Source organism: Mytilus edulis, chromosome 13, assembly GCF_963676685.1.
Source record: "Mytilus edulis chromosome 13, xbMytEdul2.2, whole genome shotgun sequence".
Taxonomy (NCBI): Eukaryota; Metazoa; Mollusca; class Bivalvia; order Mytilida; family Mytilidae; genus Mytilus; species Mytilus edulis.
In genome coordinates, this window is record NC_092356.1 from 63023525 (window position 1) to 63040861 (window position 17337).

At 29.5% G+C, this 17337-nt stretch overlaps 1 protein-coding gene across 1 annotated transcript in view; it reads left to right on the top strand.

The window, feature by feature from the left end:
- LOC139500739 (uncharacterized) overlaps positions 1-17337 on the top strand; it is a 33542-nt gene that overhangs the window by 1999 nt on the left and 14206 nt on the right. The window contains exons 2-3 of the mRNA XM_071289578.1: positions 4241-4524; positions 7681-7851. Coding sequence (XP_071145679.1) covers positions 4241-4524; positions 7681-7851 — 455 coding nt within the window. The remainder of the gene's footprint in view (positions 1-4240; positions 4525-7680; positions 7852-17337) is intronic.

Below are 17337 nucleotides of genomic sequence, written 5' to 3' on the forward strand. Positions count from 1 at the left end.
ATAAAGATCAATTAAATCATGATTACGTCTGCAAACCTTTCCAAATATTATTTTATTTTTAACTGTAAAAATACCTGATTTATTAGCTTCTTTGCAAGTAGCAACTCTTTGTCAAGACAAAATCTGATAAGAAACACAAGACCTTGAATAGTGCATGAACTTGGAGACATGTAACACAAATATATTTAAAGGTGTTGTTAGAATGTTGCTACACAGAAATGGAAAGATGGCAATTGGAAAACTCCCATAATGTCATTTGTTGAAAAGTTAAGTTCTGCATACGAAACGCAATGTCATTGTTTCTATATAAAACACGATGATAATAAACAGATGTATTCCTATCTCAAGCATCATTTACCATATAATATAATTTTGAATCAGTATAGAGTCATTATATGACTTCTATACTAAACGATTGTGACTTTGTTATACTGTTTATGAATGTGGAGAAACGTAACATAGTTTATAAGATTCACTCTTGAAAATATTTTATTATCAAATATCCATGCCAGTTGTGATCAATGCAAACTAATTTATCCTCTAAAAGGAGAGAACATATAACACTCCAAGACCACAAGTCCAATACAACATTGATACCAGTGGAGGGTACAACGGGGAGGGTTCCGGGGGTTGGAAACCCCATTTTGTGGACGGTTAATGCATTTGAATGGGATGATATCGTTGACCCCTATTTTCTCCTGGGTTGGGACCCCCCCTAACCCCATCCCTATTTTTTTTTAAATGGCTGGATCCGCCACTGGGTACAGCCACATGGTTAACGAATGAACAGATGTGATTTAATTGATCGAATGATGTTCGATACGTTCTATAGAATATGATTTTATTAAATCAATTAATACGAATTCGACGTTTTAACTGACAGAAAGAATCTTCATACTTCCTTATAGTCAAATCATGTAGGTAAATAATATAGGTCAATGTATAAAAAGCAGGTAAATAAATTCAGTCCCATTTATTTGTATAATAAAGATACATTAAAAACTAATAAAACATACACATACAACTTAATATGTATCTATAATTTGACTAAAATATGGTTTTTGATGCTTCGTCATTAATTAATTCGCATAACATTATGCTTTGGATGAGCTGTCTTGCTCTGACTTCAGTGCCCATTATATTGGCGTTTGGTTGATTCCATTTCCGTATTAAAACATGTATCCGGTTACAAGTACAGGTACTGAGGTAGTTAATCTAAAATCAGGCAATGTTATCAAGATTTTATTTTTTAGACATGATTATTTGTCTTTAATAATATACGCTTCTCGAAATAAATGTTGGTTAAATCGTTGCGGTGTCAAGACAAGTGGTCATCATGGATTGTCGTGAATAGAGTGGCAATGTAGCTTTCTAACTGACCATGCACCATATCAAATCTCTTTATCGTTTCAATGCTATGTGGGAAAATGGAAATACTGGTTGTCCGTCCGTCTGTGAGATTATCCGGTATGTAAGCGCTCTCGCACATACTTGTTTTTCTTAACAGAATTTAAAGGAGGCAACTCTTTACAAGAGAACAATTGACACAGAAATTGACAACTTTGGGTCACCGAACTGTCTTCAACAAAGCCCATACCACATAGTTCATTTGCATTTTATGTACTCTCATACCTTTATTTCTTACCGTATTTTTCAGAAAATTTATAATAATTTTTTTTTACAACAAGGACGAGAAAAAATGCCGACCAAATATATAACTAGGAGTATGCTCCTTGTAGACTATAAATTATATGGAAAATAACATATAAAAATAAAATTGTTTTAGTTGTTGCCATTACACAGATTCATACTATATGCAACAGCAGGGTCCATTGGAACACTGTTCTTTTATTACATTGTTTTGTTTCTAATACAATGATGTTTACCCCTATCCGACAATTAATCATTCTGGCATCTGTTTACTAGATACCAGGTTTAGAATTTTGGACGCCAGGCGCGCGTTTTCGCAAACAAGACTTATCAATGACGCTCGAATCAAAAAGGTCAAAAGACAAAGTGATACACGTTTTAGTTCTATACTGACACACACGTTTAATTCTAACATTAAGTAAGAAACACTTCCTTCCTTAATTCTTTCATAGCATTCGTCCCATAAATGTCACCACAAGTCACTTTGGAATACATTGTTCAAATTCCAAGTCAAATATTGTGATTTACGATTTTGAAGGTCATTGAATAAAGTCCTCGTTTAATCCATGCGTCGTTCGGTCACGCGTTGTCTTATTTTTGATATTCAAATACGGCGATTAGTTATACTATAATTATTAGTTTTATGGCAGTTGATTTGTCTAGGATTAACTTCGTATTCTAGATAATGATGTGACTCTATCTACGCCTGTCTGTATGCGGGCGCAGGACATTTTAGCGAAAAATTTTGAACTATTAGGGGACATTTGAGTGCAACATTAGATATAAACAGGAAGATGTGGTGTGATTGCCAATCAGACAACTGTCCACCAGAGACCAAAATGACATTGACATAGGTCACCGTACGGCCTATAACAATCAGAGAAGCCCATACCGCATAGTCAGCTATAAAAGGCCCCGACAAGACAATGTCAAACAATTCAAACGAGAAAACTAACGGCCTTATTTATATAAAAAAAGGAACAAAAAACAAATATGTAACACATAAAACAAACGACAACCACGGAATTACAGGCACATACTTAAATAATGTGGCGGGGTTAAACATGTTAGCGTGATCCCAACCATCCCCCTACCCTGGGACAGTGGTATAACAGTACAACATACGAACGAAGTATAATCAGATGGATAAAAATACAAGTTGACGTGTCCGGGTACTTATACATCCCGACAACAAAAAGACACTAGGAACAGATCTCAGAGTACTCTATTATACTAAGTATATTTTAATGGGTCAAACATATTTCGCTAAAATGGGCTTTGACAACTTTAATTTTCGCTAAAATGGGTTAAAAATTAGGCGGTTTAATGGGTTTTACTTTGGCGCTAAAACGTCCGATTTTTTTCGCTCAAATGTCCTATCAATGCGCTAAAATGTCCTCTGCTGCTGTACGCGAAGATTCTTAACGTCAATGCACCTTAGATTCATGTACCTTTTCCAAGGTGAATAAAATAAGGGTCATCCTGTTAACTGGGGCGCCTACTTTTCATTGTAATTTGAAAGCTGCTTCTTTATTTTCGTACAAATGTAGCAATAATAATAATTGTCAATGGTGTTTACGTACATACAACACCGTTCCTGATTAAATAAGTGCTATATTGCAAACGAATGGCCTGCTGGAGATGAAGATACTGACCTTCAATAATTAACTGAAGGACAAATAATTCTCGACATATCAGATTACAGGAACATTATATCGTGACCATCTGTTCCGAATGTATAATTTCCAAGTTACGATGCTCATTTCACTTGACATCATTTCTTGGCAAATATATAGATCGAAAGATAAGAATCATATATTGGCATCTAAGCATCAATAAATCTAGAAAATAAAGCGGTTTTCTCAATTTAAAACGTGTATTAAAACCAAATCAATTATGCCAATCATTTAGCAAGGTGTTAATTGCATTTTACTGAAAAAATGAAACGTTTTGTAAATAATATAATAAGGTTCTTAGTTTTTATAGTAATTTAAGCTACTGAAAAATTACCATTTTTGATTTTTACCGGTTTAATAACATTAAAACGTGCAAATAAAAAATGTGTAAATGTCAGAGCAACACTATTAATTTTAGAGTTTACAAATGGATTACGTTAAAAAATATTAACTTATTTGTTTAATATGCTTTTTGAACTGCTATTATTGCATAGTGTCTTTGAACAGTTTTCTGGCTTTATGAATTTTGCAATAATTTTGTGATAGGAAAAATAATTCCATAGTTTAAAATTGAAAACAGAGGTAAAACAAGAGAAACATTTAAAAACATTTTTGTACACGACACATGCTAGTTCATCCAATTGATGACCAAATAGTCGATTGTTGAAGGCCGTACGATGACCTATAGCTGTTAATTTCTGTGTCGTTTCGTCTCATGTGGAGAGTTGTCTCATTGGCAATCATACCACATCTTCTTTTTTTTTATGTTTGGGGATTTATTTGAACTATTTACATACAAATTCGAATTGCCCGGGGTTTTTTTTTGGTAACTGACACTTAATGTTGAGTGTAGACTTTGAACATACAAACATTATTATATTTTTTTTCAAGTTAAATTTAAATTGCATTTACAGGTTTTGATAGTTTATGGAATTTAATATCCGACACAACACGACGATCTCTTGATGGGGTTACAAAATCTACTGGTATTGATCTCTTCGGTAAGAATGGTTTGCTTTCAAAAACCATGATGAAGCCAACCCCACCGGCGTTATATGATATGCCACCGCAAGATTATCCACCCACAGAACCAAACTATGCTGACTTTGGACATGGGCCGACTCATCCACCTGATATTCTGATGCAACGAGACCCTCAACCGTTGCTACGAGCTGCTAAAAGAGCCCTCACATCACAGGTGCGTTAGAAATATGATACAATAGCGAAAAGAGGACGTAATGTCAATAGAAACAAAATTTTGTAGTTATAATCTTTAAACTTGCAATTATTTGATTTTTGATTTTTGGTGTTTTAACGCCACTTTTTTAAGCGGAGTGCCCGGCGAAAACCACCGATCTTCGATAGGAAAACTAACTATCGGAGTCGAGTGCGACGGCACGAGCGGGATTCGAACTCACAACCTAAGTGTTGACTGGCTAGTGATTATAGTAGTAACTACTTTTACATCCAATCTTCTTTACTCTACCAGGGATTATCCGGCTCCCTACCAAATCACCTCAGCTTGAGCTCTTGGTTTTGCATGCTTTCCTTTGTTCTGTAACATTTTGGCGGGAATGTCAAATCCACTATAAAACTTATATTCTAATATATCGTGCTTCTTAGACTTTCGCATTATGAATAAACCCATGCTCTAAATCCAATAATCTTTTTTTTTGCACATACGTATATTGACAACTGCAGAATAATGAATTTATCAAATTGGCATGCATTTAATATATTTCTTTCACTTAAAATACTTCCAAACTCTTTAAGGTTTATGTACCCTTCTGTAGCCATTTTTGTACGAATTTTTCAAACCTCAATTGTATCAAAACTAAAGATGTAATAAATAATAGAGATAGGCCATTTAGTACATGTTCCAAGGGGAAACTTCATGCAAAGCATTATTTTTTACTGTTTCATTGCATTTGATAGAAAAAGAGGACTTTGTGGCAAATAAATCAAGATTTTTATAGAAAATCCACAGCCTTTAATACGGAGATTTTTGTTATAAAATTTGAAACATAAATTACTCACTTGATTTTCTATGATGTGCTAGTGTTTATTTTTTTACAAAAAGTTCTAAGTAACCTGTAAATTCCAAAACACCTCGTGCTGAGTCACTAAAGTCGAGCGCACCCTAAAAGGTGTACTTGATTTTGGCCATATTTATACTTGTCTTAACCAATAACTACATTTATAAACTTGTTTTAAGGAAATCAATGCTAGCACTGCATGCAATAATCCTATATCTATCAGTCATCAAATTGCCAAATATGAGAGTACAAGGATAAAGGCTGTGGATTTTCTATAAAAATCTTGATTTATTTGCCACAAAGTCCTCTTTTTCTATTAAATGCAATGGAACAGTAAAAAATAATGCTTTGCATCAAGTTTCCCCTTGGAATATGTACAAAATGGCCTATCTCTATTATTCATTATATCTGTAGTTTTAATACAATTGAAGTTTGAAAAGTTCGTACAAAAATGGCTACAGAAGGGTACATAAACCTTAATGATGCACATGTTGTTACTAATTCATTTATTATGACTGTGTTGCATTCCGAAATTGACATATTTGACCTAGATACGACAACCGTTCATGCTGGCTGTTCAAAACTCCTCACTCTGAAAAATCACAGTGCCAGCCGTTTGCTGCTTTACAAAAAAAAAAAAAAAAAGAGGTTCACGGAAGAGCCTACACAATCGCTTTTCACTTATACACATGATGGTCATCGGACATAGAAATAACCTTAATTGTCCTTATCAGAATCGAAATAGAATGAAATTCAAAACAGTGTGGCTGTGGCCATTGATTGACACATTAAATTCATCCATTGACTGGGACAATTTAGGTGAACGTTTGTATGTAACGACCATTGCTCACTGTGTACTTTTTAAAGACACTTAAACTATGGGGTCACCAAAGGTTCTCAACACCTTAATAAAGTAATTCGAAAAATTAATCAGAAATAACACGATGTTTTGATTTATATCAATTATATAAATCAAAACATAAAGGTTATTTCTGATTAATTTTTCGAATTACTTTATAATAAAAGGCGTTAAGAAACCTTGGTGACCCCACAGTTTAAATGTCTATCGTAGGTACGTCATGAACAGTGGTCGTTACAAACAAACGTTCACCTAAATTGTCCCAGTCAATGGATGAATTTAATGTGTCAATTAATGGCCACAGCCACACTGTTTTGAATTTCATTCTGATTGATGCAAGCTATGCTTTATTGTTTTAACATGGGTAGGCATTATACTCGTGTTATTTTAGCCCTCACTATAAATGGGGCGAAAATAATCACGAATATAATGCCTAACCATGTTAAAACTACAATAAAGTATAGCTTGCATCAATTATTTCTTAAATTAATTATACGTAGACTATCTAACAAAATTAACGTAGAAAAAAATCAGTGTCTATCCTGTGATTCGACCTGAAGACCTTTGGCATATCAATCCCCGACACATACCACTACACCTGGACAACTGGATACCAACTATCAGTAATTTAACATACATAAAGGAAGCAAGATATTTTTTATAAGTGGGGTGAGTTGGGAGACCTTTATTCAGTGGGGTCTTAACCCTTTTCGTAAATAAGTGAGTTGTCAGACTGATTGTTCAATTTGATTATACACTTTTTTGAAAAATGGGGCGATTCGGTAAACAAAAGTGTGGCGAATTTTTATAAAGAGGCGATATGGCTGATTGACCAGTGGGAAGAGTTCACATTGATTCATATTCAATCATCGTTTCCTGGGGTCATACAGGGTATACATTATATGGTAATAAATAAAGTATATTATAATGATGGTGTCGCGTTCTGAACTTAATTTTATGAATTGTAAATAGTTTTTCGTCTAATCTAAAACAGCTGGGATGTAAAATAGTTATCCCATTCGGACTTGATGTGTCAGTGTTAGATCACCCTCTGACCTCCGTCCATCGGGGTGATATTACACTGACACACCGCGTCCTCATGGGATATCTATTACAGACCACTCACCAACCGAGGGCCACCAACTCGCAAGATAAAACACTTCGGCGAGAAAAAATAAATCAGACACATACACACTTGACTTGGTATCAGTGATTCTGTTTCGATTAATACATTATATAAGTAAGAAAAACTTATGTCTGTTCATACACTTGTGTCAGCTTATTTTGAAACAATAGAGGTTTCTTACCTACCCTTCTTAAAATTACAATGTAGATCTATAGAACGCAATGGTTTTCCTTTAGTATGTAAAAACAGATAACATGTTCTTATGCACAAGTAACTGACATTCAATCTGGGATTTCTTATAGTTACCCTTTATGTATTTTTTTCGAATTTCAGTTTACATGTTCTAAGGAATATGCTGCCCTTCCGGGTCATACTATGTGTATGAATGATAATCCAAACGTAGCAGAAAGTGGCATTTCTGAGTTGGACAAAGTACTGGTTTTGAGACATCATAATAGATTACGTGGTCAAGTTCAGCCTCCAGCTACCGACCTTGTAAAACTAGTGAGTGTTTTTACTACATCTCTATAAGAATTAAGATCACAAAAATACTGAAGTCCGATGAAAAATTTAAAACGAAAAGTCCCTTATCAAATGACAAAATCAAATGATAAAACACATCAAACGAATGGACAACATATTCCTGACTAGGAACAGGTACTTTAGAATGTAGAAAATGGTGGATTAATCCTGATTTTAAAACGCTAAACCTCTCACTTCTATGACTATCGCGTTAAATTCCAGATTCAGAAGTCCATTACTCCGACCTCTATTATTAGACACAAGGCTCTGTGATGAATACTGTACTTTGACCTATAATGGTTTTATTTTACAAACTGTTACTTGTCTCATTGGCACTCATATCACATCTTCTTGTATCTTTTATGGTATAAGTTAAAGAGAAGACAACATGATGTCGTTTTCCTCTGCAAACACGAACTGTGTTTAGAAAGATACGTAGCTCACTTTTACTTTATTTTGTTTCTTATACAATATTGATTTTCACATGCGGACTTCAATCGATATAACAAATTTACATGTTCAGTCATGTTTGATTTCATACAAATTTTCATTTTTTTTTAATGAAAGACGAATCATTGAATTTCGTCATATAATACTAATTTGTTATGTCTGCCTACCTAATAAATCAACACTGTTCGTGTACATCGTGTTAACCGTGAGCAAATTATATTAAATTAATTTGAAAAATAGTTGACTTAATATATTTTATGTAAATATGAATTATTGATAGAAATGTTGCAAAAATAAATTGTTATCCTATGATATATATTTTAAATAATTATTGACATTTTATAAATATTTACGAGCTATCGACATCATTATGCAAATTTCAACTTATGACGAATGAGTGACATCACTTAGATAGATTGATACTTCTTGCATCTGATTAGACAATTTCGAAGTTCTACGTCAAACTGCCATTTTCAGATGTAATACAATGTTAATATCAAGTAATATATTTGGAAGATCTGTTAAGAAAAATCCTTTTCCACTTTGCTGGTGCGAGTGCTGCCTTGTAGCGGCATTAACCTGCTTTTTTTTCGAAATCTACAAGGATTTCTTTTACGTGCATAAGATATGGCTCTCTCTTAACACGGGTCAGCCATTTATCGTCCCCTTCCGACGGACTATCATCGTTTCTCAAGACCATTCTCGCAAATCGTGTCAATGGAGAACCGAACATTCAGTTGCTGACATTTTCATCCCAGAACGGGAATCGAACCTGGAACCTTAATGTTAGTAACGATGCACTAACCATTATAGTGCGGCTCTCACGATAGTTGAAGTACACATAGTCTGAATATAAACTTGAAGACATGTCAAAACAAAAAAAGATCGAAAGGACATACTTTTATTTATTTACTTATTGTTGTAGTGTACTTTAAAACAACAACTGATTGATGTTACGGCGTAGTAAACTTTAGAACAGGTGTCATATGCAATTAGAACAAATCGAAAGTCATAAACAAAGTCATAAATTGAAAAAAGGAAACACAAAAAAACCTTTATATTTTTATTGCACGTCTGTTGTTCTGTTTATTTAATGCAGAATTGTGTTTATGAGAAAATTTATAATTGACATAAATTTCGTACAAGGAAAACCAATTTACTTATTATGTCGAAAGCTTTTTTTTTTATTATTCAAAGAACTTATCCTAAAAATGAACAATGTAAATGAACTAGAATATAAAATATGATATCAAATATGGCATTTGTGGATATTGAGAAAGATATATCAATGCTGACAAAGGTTTCTTCATTTTTATTAGAATAAGTTTCTAAGAATTTCATTTAACTAATTTAAGTGGTGACAGAAAGTATTCAGATCAATGTAATGGAGTAATGTTTTTGTTTTGGCAGACGTACTTAGTTGGGAATCAGACAAGATGTTTAAAGACCAAATGCAATTTCATTTTAGGTGTTCGTTTAGTCAGTGTTCTAGTGTTCTAGTAAAATAAAATAATAACGATATAAAAATCTTTAAACTTTGTAACAATAGTGATTGAAATTTATGATACTAGTAGTAATAAAACATTTATATTCATCTGAGTCTATTTTATTTGCTTTTCGTTTATTGTTTTGAACATACATCTGGCTGTTCGTTATCTTCGTTTGAATTGTTTTGTATTTTGTTCTTTATGTGCCTATTACAAGCTTACGATATGATAACACATGTTTAACCCCACCACATTGTTATGTACCTGTCCCAAATCAGGAGTCTGTAGTTGAGTAGTTGTCGTTGGTTCACGTCTGTCATATATTTTTTTTTATTGTAAATTGTTTTTGGTAAATAAGGTCGTTAGTTTTTTTCAGTTGATTTGTTTCATATTTTTCATGTCGGGCCTTTTTTAGCTGACTATTTGGCATGAGTTTTTCCTCATTGTTGAAAGCAATACCGTTGTCTTTAATTGCTTACATCCACTTTATTTGAAATTTGGTGGATATTTGTCTTATTAACAATCAACCCGCATCTAAAATTCTTGTGGACAATTAAACAAAGTCTTCTTATTTTTATATCTATTTCAGTGGCTTTATACAATTATTCCATGGTGATGAATATGCATGAAATATTTGTAACTGGACATTGGGCAACCAACATTTAATCATACAGTACTTGCAACCTTAGGCGTTACTATTTCAGCGATCAGTCAGCGGTCATCGATCAGTCACCGATCAGTCAAGTTCGCGTCAAACTCACGTCAGCAATCCGTCAGACTTATAGTAAAAGTAATTGACTGATCGGACTGATCGGACGGATAGTATCGATCGACCTTGATGACGGATTGAACTTTAATACGTCACATGATAAACTAATACAAATTACGGAATCTTAGTTTCGTTTAATCTAATTAAAATGGCGACTCTTGAAAATCGAACGTTCAATTATACTTTTGTTTATTAATTATTTAGCAAAGTTTTATGAATTGAAATGAAAAGAAATGTACAGATAAAACCTAAATTAAATATCATCATTAAAGAATGGTCTTTTTCGTTTTATTTAGGTTATATATTTTCGAAACCGGCGAGTTCTAAAACGGTGTCTACATCGCGGTTTTTATTTTATTATGTTCCAAACATTCTCGGGAAAAACAAAATGAAAGAATCAGTTATTGAAAAATGTAGTCTATTTTTTTTCAATATTTTTAATTTTTTTATCCTTATCATCATAAAATTCTTACAAAAAAACTTATCATAATCACGGACTTTCTATATTCTCGTCACAATCGAAGCATTTAAAATCATAAATTACAAAAATAACTGCTGTATTTTTTTTTAACAAGAAATAGAAATAATTTTAATCAATGCAAACAACATTACATTATATTTTTCTGATAGTCTTTTTTTAATAAAAAAGATAACTACTCCTAAACAATAAAAAGCACATCATTACATCTCAATTCTAATTAGCAGACTTGTCTCAAGATGGTAAAATAACTGATTTCAAATAAAATAGTATCATCCTTAATAAAAAGAAGAATAATTTTGGTTATTCTAAACAATGCGAATAAAATATTATTACGATTTCTCTGACATTCCTTTAATTTTGAGAACAAAAAAACTATTTCAAACTATAAAAATTACAAAATCCAATGGCGGTCAATAATATTCAGTAAAAAGAAGAAATATTTGCATTTTAGGCAACGCTTACAAAAATTTAATATCTTTTTCCTTAAAGTAAGCATGTTTTATGAAGAACAGCCAATCATGATGTACAAAAAGTACTGAAATCATATGACGGTTAATAATTTGTATCAAAATAAATCAATAACTGCATTCTTATTCCACAAAAATAAAAGTTTAAGTATTTTAATTCTCATTATATCTCAATTCTAATTAGAAGACTTGTCTCAAGATGGTAAAAATAACTGATTTCAAATAAAATAGTATCATTTTTGATAAAAAGAAGAATAATTTTGATTATTTTAAACATTGCGAACAAAATTTTAGTATGATTTTTCTGATATTATTTTAATTTTATGAAAAAAAACTATTCTAAGCTATAAAAAGTACAAAATTCCAATGGCGGTCAATAATTTTCAGTAAAATGAAGAAATATTTGCATTTTAGGCAACGCATACAAATATTTAATATCTTTTTCCTTAAAGTAAAATTATTTTATGAAGAAAAGCCAATCATGATGTACAAAAAGTACTGAAATCATGCGACGTTATTATTTGTATTAAAATAAATCAATAACTACATTCTTATTCCACAAAAACAAAAGTTTAAGTATTTTAATTCTCATTATATCTCAATTCTGATTAGAAGACTTGTCTCAAGATGGTAAAAATAACTGATTTCAAATAAAATAGTATCATTTTTGATAAAAAGAATAATAATTTTGATTATTTTAAACAATGCGAACAAAATTTTAGTATGATTTTTCTGATATTATTTTAATTTTATGAAAAAAAACTATTCTCAACTATAAAAAGTACAAAAATCAAATTGCGGTCAATAATTTTCAGTAAAATGAAACAATATTTGCATTTTAGGAAACGTGTACAAAAATTTTATATCTTTTTCCTAAAAGTAGGCATATTTTATGAAGAACAGTCAATCTAGATGTACAAAAAGTACTAAAATCATATGACAGTTAATAATTTGTATCAAAATAAATCAATAACTACATTCTTATTCCATAAAAATAAAAGTTTATGTATTTTAATTCTCATTATATCTGAATTCTGATTAGAAGACTTGTCTCAAGCTGGTAAAAATAACTGATTTCAAATAAAATAGTATCATTTTTGATAAAAGAAAAATGATTTTGATTATTTTAAACAATGCAAACAAAATTTTAGTAGGATTTTTCTGATATTCTTTTAATTTTATGAAAAAAAAACTATTCTAAACTATAAATAGTACAAAATTCCAATGGCGGTCAATAATTTTCAGTAAAATGAAGAAATATTTGCATTTTAGGCAACACGTACAAAAATTTAATATCCTTTTCCTAAAAGTAAGCATATTTTATGAAGAACAGCCAATCATGATGTACAAAAAGTACTGAAATCATGTGACGGTTATTATTTGTATCAAAATAAATCAATAACTACATTCTTATTCCACAAAAATAAAAGTGTAAGTATTTTAATTCTCATTATATCTGAATTCTGATTAGAAGACTTGTCTCAAGATGGTAAAAATAACTGATTTCAAATAAAATAGTATCATTTTTGATAAAAAGAAGAATAATTTTGATTATTTTAAACAATGCAAACAAAATTTTAGTAGGATTTTTCTGATATTCTTTCAATTTTATGAAAAAAAAACTATTCTAAACTATAAAAAGTACAAAATTCCAATGGCGGTCAATAATTTTCAGTAAAATGAAGAAATATTTGCAATTTAGGCAACGCGTACAAAAATTTAATATCTTTTTCCTTAAAGTAAGCATATTTTATGAAGAACAGCCAATCATGATGTACAAAAAGTACTGAAATCATGTGACGGTTATTATTTGTATCAAAATAAATCAATAACTACATTCTTATTCCACAAAAATAAAAGTGTAAGTATTTTAATTCTCATTATATCTGAATTCTGATTAGAAGACTTGTCTCAAGATGGTAAAAATAACTGATTTCAAATAAAATAGTATCATTTTTGATAAAAAGAAGAATAATTTTGATTATTTTAAACAATGCGAACAAAATTTTAGTAGGATTTTTCTGATATTCTTTTAATTTATGAAAAAAACTATTCTTCAATATAAAAAGTACAAAAATCCAATGGCGGTCAATAATTTTCAGTAAAATGAAGAAATATTTGTATTTTAGGCAACGCGTACAAAAATTTTATATCTTTTTCCTTAAAGTAAAATTATTTTATGAAGAACAGCCAATCTTGATGTACAAAAAGTACTAAAATCATATGACGGTTAATAATTTGTATCAAAATAAATCAATAATTACATTCTTATTCCACAAAAACAAAAGTTTAAGTATTTTAATTCTCATTATATCTCAATTCTGATAAGAAGACTTGTCTCAAGATGGTAAACATAACTGATTTCAAATAAAATAGTATCATTTTTGATAAAAAGAAGAATAATTTTGATTATTTTAAACAATGCGAACAAAATTTTAGTATGATTTTACTGATATTATTTTAATTTTATGAAAAAAAACTATTCTCAACTATAAAAAGTACAAAAGTCCAATGGTGGTCAATAATTTTCAGTAAAATGAAACAATATTTGCATTTTAGGAAACGTGTACAAATTTTTTTTTATCTTTTTCCTAAAAGCAGGCATATTTTATGAAGAACAGCCAATCTTGATGTACAAAAAGTACTAAAATCATATGACGGTTAATAATTTGTATCAAAATAAATCAATAATTACATTCTTATTCCACAAAAACAAAAGTTTAAGTATTTTAATTCTCATTATATCTCAATTCTGATAAGAAGACTTGTCTCAAGATGGTAAACATAACTGATTTCAAATAAAATAGTATCATTTTTGATAAAAAGAATAATAATTTTGATTACTTTAAACCATGCGAACAAAATTTTAGTATGATTTTTCTGATATTATTTTAATTTTATGAAAAAAAACTATTCTTAACTATAAAAAGTACAAAAATCCAATTGCGGTCAATAATTTTCAGTAAAATGAAACAATATTTGCATTTTAGGAAACGTGTACAAAAATTTTATATCTTTTTCCTAAAAGTAGGCATATTTTATGAAGAACAGTCAATCTAGATGTACAAAAAGTACTAAAATCATATGACAGTTAATAATTTGTATCAAAATAAATCAATAACTACATTCTTATTCCACAAAAATAAAAGTTTATGTATTTTAATTCTCATTATATCTGAATTCTGATTAGAAGACTTGTCTCAAGATGGTAAAAATAACTGATTTCAAATAAAAAAGTATCATTTTTGATAAAAAGAAAAATAATTTTGATTATTTTAAACAATGCAAACAAAATTTTAGTAGGATTTTTCTGATATTCTTTCAATTTTATGAAAAAAAACTATTCTAAACTATAAAAAGTACAAAATTCCAATGGCGGTCAATAATTTTCAGTAAAATGAAGAAATATTTGCATTTTAGGCAACGCGTACAAAAATTTAATATCTTTTTCCTTAAAGTAAGCATATTTTATGAAGAACAGCCAATCTAGATGTACAAAAAGTACTAAAATCATATGACAGTTAATAATTTGTATCAAAATAAATCAATAACTACATTCTTATTCCACAAAAATAAAAGTTTATGTATTTTAATTCTCATTATATCTGAATTCTGATTAGAAGACTTGTCTCAAGATGGTAAAAATAACTGATTTCAAATAAAATAGTATCATTTTTGATAAAAAGAAGAATAATTTTTGATTATTTTAAACAATGCGAACAAAATTTTAGTATGATTTTTCTGATATTCTTTTAATTTATGAAAAAAAACTATTCTAAAATATAAAAAGTACAAAAATCCAATGGCGGTCAATAATTTTCAGTAAAATGAAAAAATATTTGTATTTTAGGCAACGCGTACAAAAATTTTATATCTTTTTCCTGAAAGTTAGATTATTCTATGAAGAACAGCCAATTATGATGTACAAAAAGTACTGAAATCATATGACGGTTAATAATTTGCATCAAAATAAATCAATAACTGCATTCTTATTCCACAAAAATTAAAGTTTAAGTATTTTATTTCTCACTATATCTCTATTCTGATTAGAAGACATGTCTCTAGATGGTAAAAATAACTGATTTCAAATAAAATAGTATCATTTTTAATAAAAAGAAGAATAATTTTGGTTATTTTTAACAATGTGAATAAAATTTCAGTATGATATCTCTGCCATTCTTTTAATTTTATGAAGAAAAAAAACTATTCTAAACTATAAAAAGTACAAGAATCCAATAGCGGTCAATAGTATTCAGTAAAATGAAGAAATATTTGCATTTTAGGCAACGCGTACAAAAATTTGATATCTTTTTCCTTAAAGTAAAATTATTTTATGAAGAACAGCCAATCATTATGTACAAAAAGTACTGAAATCATATGACAGTTAATAATATGCATCAAAATAAATCAATAACTACATTCTTATTCCACAAAAATAAAAGTTTAAGTATTTTAATTCTCATTATATCTGAATTCTGACTAGAAGACTTGTCTCAAGATGGTAAAAATAACTGATTTCAAATAAAATAGTATCATTTTTGATAAAAAGAAGAATAATTTTGATTATTTTAAACAATGGGAACAAAATTTTAGTAGGATTTTTCTGATATTCTTTTAATTTATGAGAAAAAACTATTCTTAAATATAAAAAGTACAAAAATCCAATGGCGGTCAATAATTTTCAGTAAAATGAAGAAATATTTGCATTTTAGGCAACACGTACAAAAATTTTATATCTTTTTCCTGACAGTTAGATTATTCTATGAAGAACAGCCAATCATGATGTACAAAAAGTACTGAAATCATATGACGGTTAATAATATGCATCAAAATAAATCAATAACTGCATTTTTATTCCACAAAAATAAAAGTTTTAGTATTTTAATTTCACTATATCTCAATTCTGATTAGAAGACTTGTCTCTAGATGGTAAAATTAACTGATTTCAAATGAAATAGTATCATTTTTAATAAAAAGAAGAATAATTTTGGTTATTTTTAACAATGCAAATAAAATTTCAGTATGATTTCTCTGCCATTCTTTTAATTTAATGAGAAAAAAAAACTATTCTAAACTATAAAAAGTACAAAAATCCAATGGCGGTCAATAATTTTCAGTAAAATGAAGAAATATTTGCATTTTAGGGAACGTGTACCAAGATTTAATATCTTTTTCCTTAAAGGAAGATTATTTTATGAAGAACAGTCAATGATTATGTACAAAAAGTACTGAAATCATATGACAATTAATAATATGCATCAAAATAAATCAATAACTGCATTCTTATTCCACAAAAATAAAAGTTTCAGTATTTTAATTCTCATTATATCTCAATTCTGATTAGAAGACTTGTCTCAAGATGGTAAAAATAACTGATTGCAAATAAAATAATACAATATTTGATAAAAAGAAGATTAATTTTGGTAATTCTAAACAATGGGAACAAACTTTTAATATCATTTCTTTGACATTCTTTTAATTTCATGAAAAAAACAACCTATTCGAAACTATTAAAAGTTCAAAAATCCAATGGCGGTCAACAACAACCATTTACGTAGAAATAAGTTGATGTTAACTGAGTCATATAAAACAATTATGTATTATATGTCTCTGATGTTTATAATATTTAATACGAAAATATTAATCAACACAAACAATTTAACGCTCTAAGCATCTTATTCTGTTAAACTATTTTCACTTTTTTATTGCAACTAATTTTATTACAAATTATAACGTGTAAATTAAGGTGTCTTCGTAGAGGTCCGCGTTCATCGATTGTAAACACTGTGGAGTTCGGTTTACATAAGAATTTTA